Source organism: Setaria viridis, chromosome 7 (assembly GCF_005286985.2).
Source record: "Setaria viridis chromosome 7, Setaria_viridis_v4.0, whole genome shotgun sequence".
Classification (NCBI taxonomy): Eukaryota; Viridiplantae; Streptophyta; class Magnoliopsida; order Poales; family Poaceae; genus Setaria; species Setaria viridis.
The window spans coordinates 18,560,730-18,575,060 of record NC_048269.2 but is presented as its reverse complement, the minus strand read 5'-3'; the positions used below and the strand labels follow the sequence as shown (position 1 = coordinate 18,575,060).

General features: G+C 48.1%; 3 protein-coding genes across 4 annotated transcripts; all 3 read right to left on the bottom strand.

Annotated features, from left to right (window-relative positions):
• Positions 1 to 241: 241 nt before the first annotated feature.
• On the bottom strand, positions 242 to 3,219 carry LOC117862738 (uncharacterized). Its single transcript, XM_034746244.2, has 2 exons — positions 3,062 to 3,219; positions 242 to 881 (listed from the first exon to the last, which is right to left on the bottom strand). Exon 2 carries the CDS (start codon positions 862 to 864, stop codon positions 409 to 411), a length of 456 nt encoding a protein of 151 aa, XP_034602135.1. The 5' UTR covers positions 865 to 881; positions 3,062 to 3,219; the 3' UTR covers positions 242 to 408.
• A 2,316-nt stretch (positions 3,220 to 5,535) lies between these two features.
• On the bottom strand, positions 5,536 to 6,767 carry LOC117862951 (uncharacterized). Its single transcript, XM_034746512.2, has one exon. The coding sequence runs from the start codon at positions 6,390 to 6,392 to the stop codon at positions 5,838 to 5,840; it is 555 nt and encodes a 184-aa protein (XP_034602403.1). The 5' UTR covers positions 6,393 to 6,767; the 3' UTR covers positions 5,536 to 5,837.
• A 3,493-nt stretch (positions 6,768 to 10,260) lies between these two features.
• On the bottom strand, positions 10,261 to 14,058 carry LOC117865113 (uncharacterized). 2 transcript variants are annotated; one of them, XM_034749232.2, is made up of 5 exons: positions 13,809 to 14,058; positions 11,584 to 11,831; positions 11,285 to 11,496; positions 10,919 to 11,180; positions 10,261 to 10,825 (listed from the first exon to the last, which is right to left on the bottom strand). In XM_034749232.2, the coding sequence occupies exons 1-5, from the start codon at positions 13,858 to 13,860 to the stop codon at positions 10,511 to 10,513; spliced, it is 1,089 nt and encodes a 362-aa protein (XP_034605123.1). In that variant the 5' UTR covers positions 13,861 to 14,058; the 3' UTR covers positions 10,261 to 10,510. The 2 variants fall into 2 exon arrangements, with proteins under 2 accessions (XP_034605123.1, XP_034605122.1); XM_034749231.2 differs by having other exon boundaries at positions 11,584 to 11,837; positions 13,809 to 14,057.
• Between the last annotated feature and the right edge of the window lie 273 nt (positions 14,059 to 14,331).

Below are 14,331 nucleotides of genomic sequence, written 5' to 3'. Positions count from 1 at the left end.
CGAGTAGCGTCCCAAAGCATCCAAATTATTGCGCCCTCGACCGGCCGGCCTTTCGACGACGTGAACGTCTGCAGCCTTCGCCGCAGACATTCCTGGAAGCTCCATCGGTTTCTTTCCCGTGGACGTCGCCGGAACGACCGTGAAAACTGATACCGATAGGTTCATACTCGCGGCACCACCCGGCTTGGCACGGTAGATTCCGAGATAACCAGAGAGAACAAACACGGGCAGACCGCAGACATAAGACAAAAACCTGCACTTGCTCATGCCAAAATTACGAGTACGACGGCGATCAAGGAAAGGAATCTAGCTAGGTGCAACAACCAAAGTACAGATGCGGATCGCAGTGTCAAGAACTCGAGATCGAATCCGAATGGAGCCGTGGAGGTGACACTGAAACCAGGGCTACTAGTACAGGTCGGCCTCCCGGTGCGTCTTGATGACGCAGTCGGAGGTCGGGTACGCGACGCAGGTGAGCGCGTACCCGGCGCCGACCTGCGCGTCGTCGAGGAACGACTGGTCCGACTGGTCGACGGAGCCCTCCAGGACCTTGCCGGCGCAGGTGGAGCACGCGCCGGCGCGGCAGGAGTAGGGCAGCTCGACGCCGGCGTCCTCGGCCGCGTCCAGGATGTAGCTGTCCTCCGGCACGTCGATCACGCTCTCCTGGCCCTCGGGACCGATGAGCTTCACCTTGTAGACGGCGGCGACGCGGACGTCTTGCCTCGCTCTGAAGCCCGGCAACGGCGGCGTGCTCCTTGGGAAGCTCGCGTTCGGTGGCCGTTTTGTGCTGTTGTTCAGCAGACGCGCGTTGTTCTGTGCGATGGCCAGGAAGTTGCAGAGAACCGGAGATGCGAAAGTCGCCATCGTTGCGTGTTCGAGACCTGTGAAATTCGTAATATATATATAATGAGAGGTGAACATTACATCCAGCATGCATATGAAAGTTGGATAGTCTCAGAGAACTATGCGAGTCAGAAAAACAAAAGTCAGGTAAAAAGTTCCAAGTTTCAAGTTAAAAAAAAAACTTCCAAGTTTCAAGTGGAACTGGGCTTCCAGTTTTCATTTTGAGGAAAAAGAACTAGATATAACATTTTCACTACAAGAAAGAGTTTTGGGGTGTTTCATTGTTTGTTTCTTTTTTTATCACGCGTTCATTTAGAGGAAGTTCATATTGTTTGTTTCTAGGTAATAGCTGAAAGCTTAAACTGGATGTGAGCTGCAAAATTACGAACCACAAATATCCTATGAACTGAACAGTATATTAAGTTCTGAGCAACCAGCCAACACAAGTATTTCTGGTAATACATATGTGGTGCTGAATCGGTTAGCTTTACAGAGCTGCTAAGCAACCAAATAGGTATTTTTGGCTAAGGTGTACAGCTCAAGGCAAGCGCTAGTGCGCTACTGGATTAAGCAGTAGCATCTTTCTCTGCTGTATGGGTTCTAGGCTTCTAGCAATGTTAGCGGGTAGTACTACAAAAGAGAAACAAGCCCTTTTGGCAGGTTTGTCAAAAATCATCCTTCCTGAGAGGAGATTGGCTTATCCATGCCAAACCATATAACTCTTGTTCTGGCCACTTTTCTGGTGGTTAAAAGGAATAATTATTAAATGAGCACTAAAAAGTGGACACCGGAAGTTTTGAATCTGAATGTGGTTGGAGACCAGATTTCTCTCTCTAACAATGACCTAAGTTTGTGGCCTACACTTCCTTAAAGTACAAATAGTGGCATCACAGTCAATCACCTGATCGATAAAAGGATTCAGGTTCCAACCAACCAATAACGTTTACCAGCTGTGGATATATGGATGCGGATATTCGAAGTGCATGACCCATGACTCAGGACCATAGTAATGAACAAGCCTTTTCCATTTCTGCAGGAAAGGCGCTCTACGTGGATCTCTGTCATCCCCACTTGAATTCCCATGATCCTATCCTAATAGTCTAAAGGTACCTTGGAGTAAAACATCACCTTAAAAAAACTGACTAACAATATTAAAATCCTTCTGGCATAAGCAACACCAATAAGGAAACAAAAGTAAGCAAGTTCCAACCAATAACGTTTACCAACTGCTGATTTGGGATATGGATGTTGATATTAGCAGTGCATGACACACATCGTGATTCAGAACCATCGTGACGAACAAGCTTTCCACTTCTGCAGGAAAGACTGACTGTGGATCCTTGTCACCCCCACTTGAATTCCCATGACCCTATCGCAATAATCTCAGGCTGTTTTGGAGTGAGGCTGGACATTAAAAAACACTGACTAATAGCACTAAATTGCTTGCATAAGCAATACCAAAAGGAGTAAGCAAGACAAGAATCACGGCGCTTATTGCATCCTTAGGAATCTGCAGCTGCTAGATTTTTTTAATAATGAACTGCTAGATTTTCCCACATTACATTGATCACTTCTATGCGTAGTGGAAAACAAAGACAGAGGATTAGGCATCATGGTGTGATACCTTGTAACCTTGTACTAGCAAGTGACGCTACTGCTAGACTGCTAGTCACGGGGATTATTTGCTGAAGACCAGGTTCCTTGGTTAACTGATGACTCTTAATATTGCTAAGCATTCCGATGTACAGGTGAGATGACAAACGCATTGTTATGGAGCATTCCCCCCTTGATGATGGTTTGGGTAGAGGTTTCAGACTTTCAGTCTTACAGACCAAACGAAAAGCATTCCAGGACAACTGACTAACTACAGTGCTAGCCAGCATCCACCGTTGAGGGGTACTGGAGAATGCATGCATTTTTAAAATTACTCAGATTTGGACAACTACTTGGATCCATAGCGAGGAGAGAGCTACCAGAAACACGAAACTTGCGGCACTTCAGGTCCATCTCTCACTAACTGAAAGATGCAAATGGTTAACGCAAAACTAACGCGCTCCACTGCTGAAGGCCTGGGAAACTAACGCGAGAAGCACATGGCCCAGAAATTCAGAACGGCGCTTCGCCCAGAAACCTTCTTCCCATTCCCGGCATGCGGTGCCTCATTATCGGATAAGAGAGGGATAATGATAAGAGGGGAGGGGAGGGGAGCGAAGCTGACCTCGCAGGTGCGCGGGCGCTGGGATGGCACACCCGTCTCCGTCTCTGGGGCAATCGAGACGACGAGGGCGAGGGATGGGTGCGGAAGAAATGGAACGGTCACGGCCTCACGGGGATTGGGAATTTGGGATACGGATAAAAACGCTGCTACAGCGCGGAGGGGTGCTTTAACCGTGGCGGAGTGACCGCGTCCGCGTGGCACACACCGGGCCCAACGCCCACACCCTCTCCTCCTGTGGGCCTGGATCTCTCTCTGCCAACGGTTCTATCCTGTGGGCGGGCAGGCCGAGCCGGCCCGTTGGATGGGAGGAGAAAAGATGGGGCTGGTCCGTGTCCGTTGTTTATTTCTCTCTCATTTGTTTATTTTCTATGTACTCTAACTCTGTGATCTTTAATGGGTTGTGAAAATTTTTTGGTTGGTAATTTCTCTATGTATAACTTTTTTTTTATCCCCATTCACATTCCTCTTCCGTTGCGTTCAATATATGTTTAGTTGAGACCTTTGCTCGAGCTATTTTAGCACTTGTTTCAGTCCACTTCAGATTTTGACTTTTGCGGTTTCAAAATTGCTCCAATTTACAAGAAGAGTTTTCCCCTCTGCTTATTAAGTTCAAACCCTAGTGCTTGTTATTTCAATCACTCTCTTTGGATTTCATTCAAAACCTGCATTTTAGGTACAATGATGCACTCTTAGTTACTACAGTGACACAACTGACATTTTAGCCTACACCGCATATGTTAGATCTAATACAATTTAACATAAATTCTTATCATTGTTATGTCACACATTAAGAAAATATTTTTCATGATCGTTAAACTATGGAAATCGATATTACTCATTGCTCCCTACGTGTACGTATGCATGCTATCATGGTTGCATGTGTCATCCTTATATATTTTTAGATTGTTTTTTCTAATATAAATGAAAGAAGCGGGTAATTTATAAATATGTATGGAGTAGTAATATAATTTAACATGAATTGATATTGTCGTTGCTATGTATCTTTATTTTTCATGCATGATTATTAAACCATGGAAATCAGTATAATCATTATTACTGCATGTATGTAATCATGGTGGCATGTATCACTAGTGTATAGTTTGAGTTTGTTTTTGATATATAATGGCAAAAGAGGGCAATTTAGGAATATACTTTGGGTTTGTTTTTTTTATAGTGGTAGAGGTGTGAAATTTGATGCAATTTTATGGGATTCTTTTATAATATTTTAAATAATGATATAGGTGGGTAGTTAGATGCAAATTTATATTAAGGCCGGTCACTTTATGTCACCTTTCATAATGGCACAGGGTAGGTAATATATATGCAAATTTATGGATCATAATGGAAAGTGTGAGTAATTTTTTAGAAAATAGAGTAGATTCAATCGTTGTTATATCATTATTAATGGTGATTAGAGTGTACCGAGATGGCATATGTTTCCATTTTCTTAGAATTTTTAGGATCTATTTTATTTTCTAGCACATTTTGTGAGGGTTGGCGTGGATGGTAAACTGGTAAAGATTAAGGTTCTAGCTATCTGTGCCTTGTTCTAAAATGATATGTTTCAGGGTCATTCAGAAGGTTTCAAAAAATACTGGAGGATCTCCTTGATATAGTATTGGCTAATGGTATTGGTTGTCACCCAGTTAATAAAAAAGGGTTCGTTTTCAACTCGTACATGTTATTCTTAGTGTGGACGTCTCTCCTACATATATTGGTCGATAAGCTACGAACTAAAACTATAAACTCTTAGTGACTAAAACTACCAGAGTTTTAGAGATAAGACTATAAATAAAAAGCATGTTACTCTTACTAATTTGGAGCAAAGGAGATATCATGATTTCTCTCCACCCCTCTAAAAGAAGTACAGTAGTGGTGGACAGGATTTGGTGGCACACCTTAGTCCACGATCATATTGAATCGACCATGCACGCATGATCTTCTGGAAACACAGCACCCACATATTCGTCAGCAAAGATTCCTGTCGTAGCTTGAACTTCAACGCGAACGGCAAGATCGCATCAACAATTCTTAAAACTTTTCGTAGCAAAGGTATATACAAGTACTAGCTTGGTCACGTTTTCCGTGAAATGCACAATGAATAACAGCAACAGCCAAAGAGCCAAAGAGCCAAAGAGGCAAACGCAAGAATATGTCCATCTGTGTATGGGAGGAAACGAAAGAACGGCATGAAACCACGTCGTGCATTACGACGCCAAGAAATGTTCACCTGAGTACCTGACAAAAAAAACAACTACTAACACGCAGAATTAAATCAAGATGGCGATCTAAACCTGCAATCCGGTCGTAAGGTTCATTAACGGGCTGCAGATATTTTTTTTCCTCACTAGCCGGACTCCGAACAGTGTGAGTACTGTCTAATCAATCAACGCGATGAGCTAACAAAATCAAAGCTGCATGGGTACATACGATAGTAACAGTACGCAAATGGCAGCTACAAAAGTCAAAAGCAATATCAAACAAGGTCTATTTTTCTTCTAAAACATTAAAGAGAGATGTTACAACAGAACTATATGCATTCATCGTCGATCACTTTAAACAGATAGTACGTTATCTCAGAATTATCAGCGGTGTTGGTAATAAGCTAATCAAGTTTGTATGTAATTCACATGATCAGAAAAGTAAACACGAGAGGCTAAGACCTTCTCACAACTCAAAGAAACAAGAAGGATGTCTTATTCGAGCTAAAAAAAGAAGGCTTATTGATCACCCAGGCTAGGCTAATGGAAGCAGGTGGAGAGGAAGGATCACTCGTTCAGGAGCAGCCGTTGTGCACCCGCAGCGGGCTGGAGCCGGCGGAGGACGCCGGCGACGTCCGGTCCGGGCGGCGCGTGCCGCAGCACTCGGCGATGAGCGCCCGGCGCGCCGTGGGCAGCCCCGCCGGCACCAGCGGGCGGTCGAAGACGGCGCAGTCCACCCAGTCCTTGAGCAGCTTCTCCTGCCCCCACAGCTCCGGCACCCACACCCTCCCGGCCATCTCCCGCCTGTGCCGCTTCAGCCTCTCCCGCGTGCTCTCCTGATGATCATCCGCGGCCGCCTCGGGCTCCACCTCCTCCTCCGCAACCATCGGCTTCTGCCGCTCTGGCTCCTCCGACGCCGACACCTCCGCGGCCGCTTCGTCTGGCGGCGCCACCGCCTCATGGTGATCGGCGTCGGACTCTGTGTCTTCATGCTGCTGCTCCTGCCGCACCGGCTCGCTCTCTTCCGTCGTGGTCGTCGCTGGCGAACTGGTTTCACCGTCGCATGCCTTGGCCGGCTGCTCCACCTCCACAGCATCCACGGCCGCTTCGACGTCGCCGGAGGACGCCATGCAGCCGATCTCGACCGAGCTACAAGCACCACGACCAAGAAACCCCCGCGGTGGCCCGGCCGATCCGTACCTAGTGGAGCAGCACCGGTTCTTGGCTGGCTCCTAGCACGGCGATATAATGCGAGGGGCGCGGGAGGAGGAGGAAAAAGATCAGAGGGCGCGCGAGGAGGTGGGGGACGGGTGGGGGACGAGGCGGACACGTTAGGAATTAGGAGGCCGGAGAGGTGAGGGAGAAGGCGCGCGATCGATCGATCGTCTCGTCAGGTCAGGGGCGCGCGCCTATGGTGGCCGCGAGGGGAGCGTGGCCTGCTGCCCCCGCGGCTACATGTGGCTGCCCGCGCCGCGCGACGTGGACTGGGCGGAGGCCTGGTTACTCACGATCGTACTGTTAAGAAGCCGCGGCCGCGGTGGCGCGCCGTAGCGAGCGGGTGCGCGCGTTTCTGAGGCTGGCGGCAGCGCGGGGCGGCCTGGACGCACCAGGGCCAATGGGGTGATCCGCCGCTCGCACGGCGGGATTTGATTTTTTGCGGGGCCACGGAGCGCTCGGCGAGTTGGGGGTGGGCGCCCACCACCCTTAAACGCCAAGAATCTGACCCGGCTGTGCATCTACGTACAGTGCCACCGATGGGAGAAGTTTGCGGTTGGTTGGTGGGCGCGAAGGCACTTGGGTGTGTGGACTGTGGGTTAATTGGACCGTGCAGTGTTTGCACAAGATCGGTGTACAGGACTAGAGAGTTGCCGTTTACCAAGACTTTGAATCTCCATGAATCGAAGATTAGTTGCTTGCTCTTGTTGCTTACGCTTGCCTTTAATCGTTAGTTGTTGTCGTCGCTCGACTCTTTAGGGTTGTTGCTTCATCGTACTGTCCAGGATGAGGTTCTTCTTTATTTTTAGTATGATTGGTAACTCTCCAGTTAGATTCTTTTAAAAAAAAATCTTCAGAGCTAGCTCAATCGAGATGGCAAAAGAGAAATAATTTATTTTTTAACCACTGTCACTAACTAATCTGCACCTATTTCGTCGTGTAGTAACATGTTACACTGAAAACCTCCTTTGACCTCACCTCTCAGCTCTTTCTTAGCATGCTTTCTTCTAGTTGCGGGTGTACCCTACTATTTGCACAACCGTGTGCATAACCTTTGTGGCCCATGTAGAACATATCAATGAAGGATTGAAGGGGACAACATCCCCTGATGTGGCGCGTGCCAGCTGTGTGCCACAAAGTTGTAACTCCAATCCTTTCTCTTTGTTCTAACCTTAAGCATCAAATTTTACGACAGTCACACTCTCTTCCCCCATTTCAATGCTAGGTCTCCCTCTTTATCATTTGGCCCTATGATGGATCCACGTTCACCTACCGCCATCAAATTGTTTTTTTTTACCAAATTTGCTATTGGAAGTCAATTTTTTCAAAGTTTTGGGGTAAAGGTTAAAGTTTGAAGCTTTTCCCCTGTCCACGTTTTCAAATGATGCAATAGTCCATCTTTTTTTTGGGTGGTTCACCTTTTTTGGACCATGACCAGTCTAGGCATCCGGACACTGAATATTCATTTCCTTATTCAAATTAAAGTCCCAAATTTGGTGTTTCCAAGTTAATGTCATGAATATAGATGGTGAATAGTTAAGTCTAGCTAGTTCCATGCATTGTGATATTCCCATTTCAAGGCCTAGATATTTTGACAAAAGTCAACATCTATCTCATATTGGAAGCACAAAAAAGTTCCTGACACCCTCATCTTCTCACCGTCATCTGCCCCTCCTTTCCTTGGACGGCGACGCAGCCACGCCTCCCTGCGAACCGAGCCGACGGCACGCGCTGCTTTGTTCTCCCCGCTGATTCGCTGGTGTGTCGCGCGTGTGCCGGGAGCCCGGCGCCTCCCGCTGGTTTTCGCCCTCACGATGTGCGCGTGCGGGGTCGGGGTGGATGCGTGACCGCGGGTTCCGGCCAAGCAAAGACAAACTGGCCCCCGTCGCGTAGGCCGTGCTGCTGTCACCTGCGGTCCTCGTCGGCGTTGCACCATTCACCGGATGCCCTCGTGGGGACGGCTCGCCTGCTGCTCTCGGCTCGGGTGACGCCTGTGCGTGTCGCCGTGTCCCCTCCCTTTTTCTTTTGGCAGTTTGCGGGGAGAAAAGGCGTGAAAACGAAAACACAGGCGGCTGCCACTCGAACGCGCTACAGGTCGAGGGCGCTACGCGACGAGGTATCGCGACACTGAAACTGTAGGCGCCGCCACACGGGATCAGTAACGATGGGCTCGATGGCGGAAGGGGGCCGAGGAGGGTGTACGCTCACACAGCGTACTAGCTTCATGGGCTTTCTTACTTCGTGGTAGCGCCCACGGGCTCTCAGCAGGCGAAAAGGCCCACAGCGCACATCAAAATGTATGGGCCATATTTCGCCGGAGATCCTATATATGGATTCTAATGTTGGAGATTTCGTGCGACCGTCCGGAGCCGCACCATCTCCTTCTTCTCCCTCAGTGTTTGCAAATAATGCGAAAATAACATCAGACACGATTTTTACGTGAAAAACTCTTAAAAAAACCAACGGACACCAATCGATGATCTTCACTGTAATGAGAGAGTTACAACGCACGGAATATAATGAGCCATCTTACTCTTTCTACGTTGCTTACAAGATGTATATATAGGGCGGACTAAACTGATTGCAGCCAAGTATGGAAACAAATCCGCTAAACACATAACCCGAACCGTGGGCCCTCCAGGCGTCCCCCACAAGACTCACATTATAATTCAGATCATATCCAACACTCAGCTCACCTGTCTCGCGCCGTCGCTCGTGCGCGCTGCCGTAGAGGAGCACGACCGGAGGAGCGGGCGGGAGGTGGAGCGAGCGGCTGGCGGCGGGGTTAAGGTTAGGGTTCAGGGTTGCTAGGGGTGGTGGCTCCAGTGGCTGGCAGCCATAGAAGAGGAGGGGGGTGAGGGCGTCAGAGGACCGGCGGTGGTGATGGTTCGGCTGGCGACGCGGCTGGCCAGTTGGATGGGCTGGTGACCGGTGGCGGGGGCGAGGATGCCCATGGGATTAGGAAGGGCAGGCCAGTGGGCAGTGGCGGTTGGTGGGGGGCTCCTATATAGCTTCCGAGTGTTGGATAAGTAACATGGCTTTAAAACCTATTAGACGTAACTAATAAGCCCAACTTATAGATAAATAAATTCAACATTTTGGAAGATTACATTCAACATTTTCTGAGAAATAGATCAACATTTAGAAATACTACGTTCAACATTTTTGGAAAAATAACTACTTTCAACATTTTTCTTGAACTATTCCAACATTTCAATATAATGGATTTAACACATCTACTAACACCAATATCAACATTCTAAAAAAAATCAGTATCCTTCTCCAACAGCGGCAGCATGCAGGGCGGCAGGGGCGCACGGCGCTGGGCGCGCGGGGGCTGACGGCGGCACCTGCGGCCAGCACGCCCCGTGGGACTGTCCGCGAGCATGGGGGGGGAGGGCAACGGCATCGGCATGCTCAGGGCCACCGGCATTGGCTTGCACAGGGGTGGGGGCTAGGGTTGGAGGAGAGGAGAATCCAACTGATAAAAATTGTGCACACGAATTTTAAACAGTGGAAGTCATATAGCTAACGGGCCACCGGAAGTTATATAGGATTGGCATGCGTTGGGGGGGAGGGGGTGGAGCAGGAGGGGCTGAGGTGGCGTCGTGTCGAGAACAAGAAGTTGGGGAAGGAGGTAGGGGTAGTTGATGGGCTTATACGGGGCTTATTGAGCCCCATATTCCACTAACGAAGCAACCAAATGAGACCGTATTGCGATTCCATTCCTTTGATCATTCCACCGAACCAGGTGCGACAAAGAAAAAAAGAGACATGTTTCAATGAGTGAGAACTACCACACATCAACTCATGCCAAATAATTCCACGAAATTCTTACATAAAATGGAACCTTATTTAGTAGTAACTCGTGCAAAACATATTACGTGAAATATACGTGTGTGCGGTGTGTGGGATTCGAACCCACAACCTCAAGAGGTTTTAATCCCAAGTCAAAAACAACCGAGATTTTTGTTGAGGACGGAAGATCGTTTTTCCACCGGTGAGCGATGGAGAAACATGAGTGCGGATTCAATCATGTAGAACCATCGTGTCCGAGCAGCAGGGACTTGACAATGGCGTCGGCCATCCCGTCGGCGATCGGGAAGAGGTGCCCCGACTTGGGGAGCTCGTGGTACACGACCCACGGCAGCTTCTCGCTGATGTACCTCGACAGGCTGACCGGCACGATGAGGTCCTCGGCGCCGTGCCACAGGTGCACCTTCCCCTGCTGCCCGTCACCGCCGGCGAACGGGTCCTCCAGCTGCAGCGGGCTCCAGCTCCACTTCCCGAACCCGACCATCATGTCCCGGTGCAGGCACTCGTGCTCCCCCTGCTGCCTGATCTGCGGCTGCAAATAAATCACACAGCAAACCCGTGAGCACAATCCGAAGGAATTCCATGGCGACAAGATGAGCACGGAGTATCACTGATTCTTGATTACCATGTAGGTTCTGTGGGCGAACTTTGGGATGACCAGCTTGTCTTCTTCGGACAGGAGTGCGGGGTTGTAGGCGATGACGCTGGAGGCCGGGAAGAGCTTCTGGCTGTTCCACCAGTAGGTCAGCCATGGGAGGTGATGCGCGACCCAGACCGCCCACTGGTCCTGCGGGAGCTGCTGGTACCAGGCGTCCCACGACACGTTCGACGGCAAGCCGGACCACCAGTAGTTGCCCACGGGGCCGAGGATGGCCACGCCGAAGAGCCTGCGCCGGCCATGATGGGGACAGTGTTCAGGCTTGCTGACCTGAATCTGATTGCTCAGGTGAGAAGAAAAAACTCCCACTAGTTCACTACACAGCTACACTACCTGTGTGGGATGTACTTGAGGCAGCTCCACATGATCTCGCCGCCCATGGAGAAGCCGGCGAGGTAGAACTTGGGGCCCAGCTGGAGGTTGTCGGCGAGCTCCGCGATGTCGAGGGCGATGCTCTTCTCCGTCCGGCCCGGATGCGGGTCGCTCTCCGCGTAACCGGGCCGGTCGAAGGACAGCAGGTAGATGCCCAGCTCTTGTGCCAGCTCCTGCACCGGTTTTCAGTCCATGAAACTGTCACTTCGATTGTTCAGTCTGTCAGATGGGTTAAAAAAACAGCAGGTAACAAAACATGCCGTGGAGATTGGGAGCGCGTCGTATCTGCAGGAGTCGAATCCATGGACAAAGATGATCCTGTACTTGGCCTCCTCCTTCGGGACGCCGGATTCCAGGTAGGCCAGGTACCTGCCGTCACGGAGTCTTGTTCTGGTTGCCGTGACCGGAGGACCGCCCGGCGAGCCCGGGATCTTCGGCGGTGGCGGCTGTAGCTGCTTGTACAACAGCGCCGACAAGGACACAAACAGTGCCAGCATAAGCTTCCTCGCTATCCCTTTGAGTGAAATGAGCACAAATTAGTTCGTTACGCTGATACGGTGTCATAGCATGACTGAAACAACGCACTAGTCTGAACGTGTCTGCAATTTATTTTGCTGAATAAATGTTAGACTTCTCTGAAGTTGAGTTTTTGGCATAAATCAAATATGGAATCTTTCAACATGTGTATGAAGTGCACGACATCTCTTCTAGCCGCCTTTTACATCCATTTCAAACCCTTACTGCGGTCCTCAAGGGGCGTCAGACAAAATAGACGTCTCTGAAATATCCTAAGCAAACACCCTGAATTGAAAATGTCACAGACCATTTGCCGACTAGTAAAGTCCGATCAGGATTCAGGAGAATCGATGGTCCACAGCAGCTAAAGACTGATGTCCCAAATAACAATTAACTATAAGATGCACCTGTCACCCACGAAGAAGATAATTGACTTTGATAACAGAATATGTCAGCTTAAGCTGTCAATGTCGTGCTCAAAAGTCTAGTTTCAGTGAGAAACTGGGGAGCGTTGTCCCTGGTTCTTGGTGTTTGGATCTAGAGCTAAAGTTAGTCCGTGTCACATCGAATATTTGGAGACTAATTAGGAGGACTAAATATGAGTTAATTATAAAACTAATTACACAGATAGAGGCTAAACGGCGAGACGAATCTATTAAGCCTAATTAATTCATCTTTAGCAAATGGTTACTGTAGCAGCACATTGTCAAATCATGGACTAATTAAGTTTAATAGATTCATCTTGCCGTTTAGCCTCCATCTGCGCAATGGGTTTTGTAAATAGTCTATGTTTAATACTTCTAAATGTAACCGCCACGAAAGTTTAGCACGGAATCCGAACAATAATAAATGGCTGTCAACTTCAACGCACGCGCATCCAGAGTCAATTCTGTCTTTCCATAGATTGAACAATACTTTGATCAGATTCTTCGGTAATCGGTTTATACATTTTTATAGAAAGAAAAAATTGGACCAAATCAAGATAATCTTAGGACATAGTATTAAACATAGGCTAATTACAAAACAAATTACACAGATGGAGACTAATTCACGAGACGAATCTATTAAGCCTAATTAATTTATGATTTGACAATGTGGTGTTACAGTAACTATTTGCTAATGATGAATTAATTAGGCTTAATAGATTTATCTCGCGAATTAGTTCATGGGGTCTGCAATTAGTTTTATAATTAGCTTATGTTTAGTCCTCCTAATTAGCATCCGAACATCCGATATGACAGGGCTAAAGTTTAGCCCATAGTATCCCCTTAGAGGTACGATATGCTCTTAGAGGTATTGCTTTACTATTTGGGCGCGTTGCTTGTTATTCACATTAAAGGACTAAATAAGCCAAATTTTCCCAAAAAATTGAGAAAAAGTAGCATTTCACTATCAGCGACAGAGAGAGCACTTCACTATCCGTAAGACCATATGTGTCTTCCTTTGGGTCATCTGGATTCTAGAATGCACCTCTGTAATAATGTTAAAACAAAATGCAACTACATACGTTCACGTTCTTCTAGAAACAAAAAACAGATAGGATGCTTTCTTAAATTTTTACCTTTTTTTAATTGGAAGAATCAAATGAATATTAAAAAAAATGTACGGATAGGGACATGTATATTGCGCTACAAGCTATTACTAAGAGCATGAAAAGTTGATCAACTTTGCATACAATTCAGATCGAACAAAGAGTCGAAACTGCTATCTAAAAAGGGAAAAAACAAAACCAAGGGCAACAAGTTCCCGGCTTCATGCTTGCATCCAGATGTGATCTTGTGTCTTGATTAGTACTAATCTATGAACAAATTCAGAGATCACATCTAATCACGGACACAAGCGAACACCAGTCTAATCACGAATCAAGATAAAGAAAGGAAACAGTAACTCAGCAAGTCAGAAACAGGTACCGCCGGACAAGGCATGGAACTATGGAGCATACACGAAAAAAGAAGGAGAGAGCATGTACCACCGGAGGCAGGGGCCGGCGGCGGAGGCCGCTTCTCGCCGGACACGGCCATGGGTAGGAAGACAGCCGCCGGCAGAGACAACTTCACAGCTGCGGCAGACGGCGTTGGCTGGGGACAAGAGCAGGGGTGCCGGTAAGCAAAGTTTCAGTACGCGGGAGCCGGGAGATGAGGATCTAATTGAAGTAACCGGGGGCAAGCCGAGACCCAAGTGGTCTTAAACCTGCCGCTTTCTGCCGGCCACTAGTGTCCACTGGGATATCCCCGGTCTTTTGTTGATACCGGGCAGCCTAAAAATGTCACGGGCCCCACGGCTAAAAAAAAGATAAGGTGACGGCTTATTTATTGGTGACAGAAGTGAACACGCCTGCATGTGGGCAGTGTTTTCAGACAGAGTACTGAACTTATTTGATTTTTAACCGATTGGGTATTCAGCTTGTTCCGTAACCGAATTACTGGTCAATGTAGTTGGATCACTGGCACATGGAGCTGGACCATACGTCAATGACTCCGAAGACGAACCCT

Bases quoted from the DNA above. Each gene is read 5' to 3' on its own strand.
- LOC117862738 (XM_034746244.2), bottom strand. From the start codon at position 864: ATGGCGACTTTCGCATCTCCGGTTCTCTGCAACTTCCTGGCCATCGCA.
- LOC117862951 (XM_034746512.2), bottom strand. From the start codon at position 6,392: ATGGCGTCCTCCGGCGACGTCGAAGCGGCCGTGGATGCTGTGGAGGTG.
- LOC117865113 (XM_034749231.2), bottom strand. From the start codon at position 13,860: ATGGCCGTGTCCGGCGAGAAGCGGCCTCCGCCGCCGGCCCCTGCCTCC. The intron at 11,497-11,583 runs GCATGTTTTGTT...AAACCGGTGCAG, and splicing joins ACGCGCTCCCAATCTCCACG to GAGCTGGCACAAGAGCTGGG. The intron at 11,181-11,284 runs GTAGTGTAGCTG...TGGCCGGCGCAG, and splicing joins CTCAAGTACATCCCACACAG to GCTCTTCGGCGTGGCCATCC.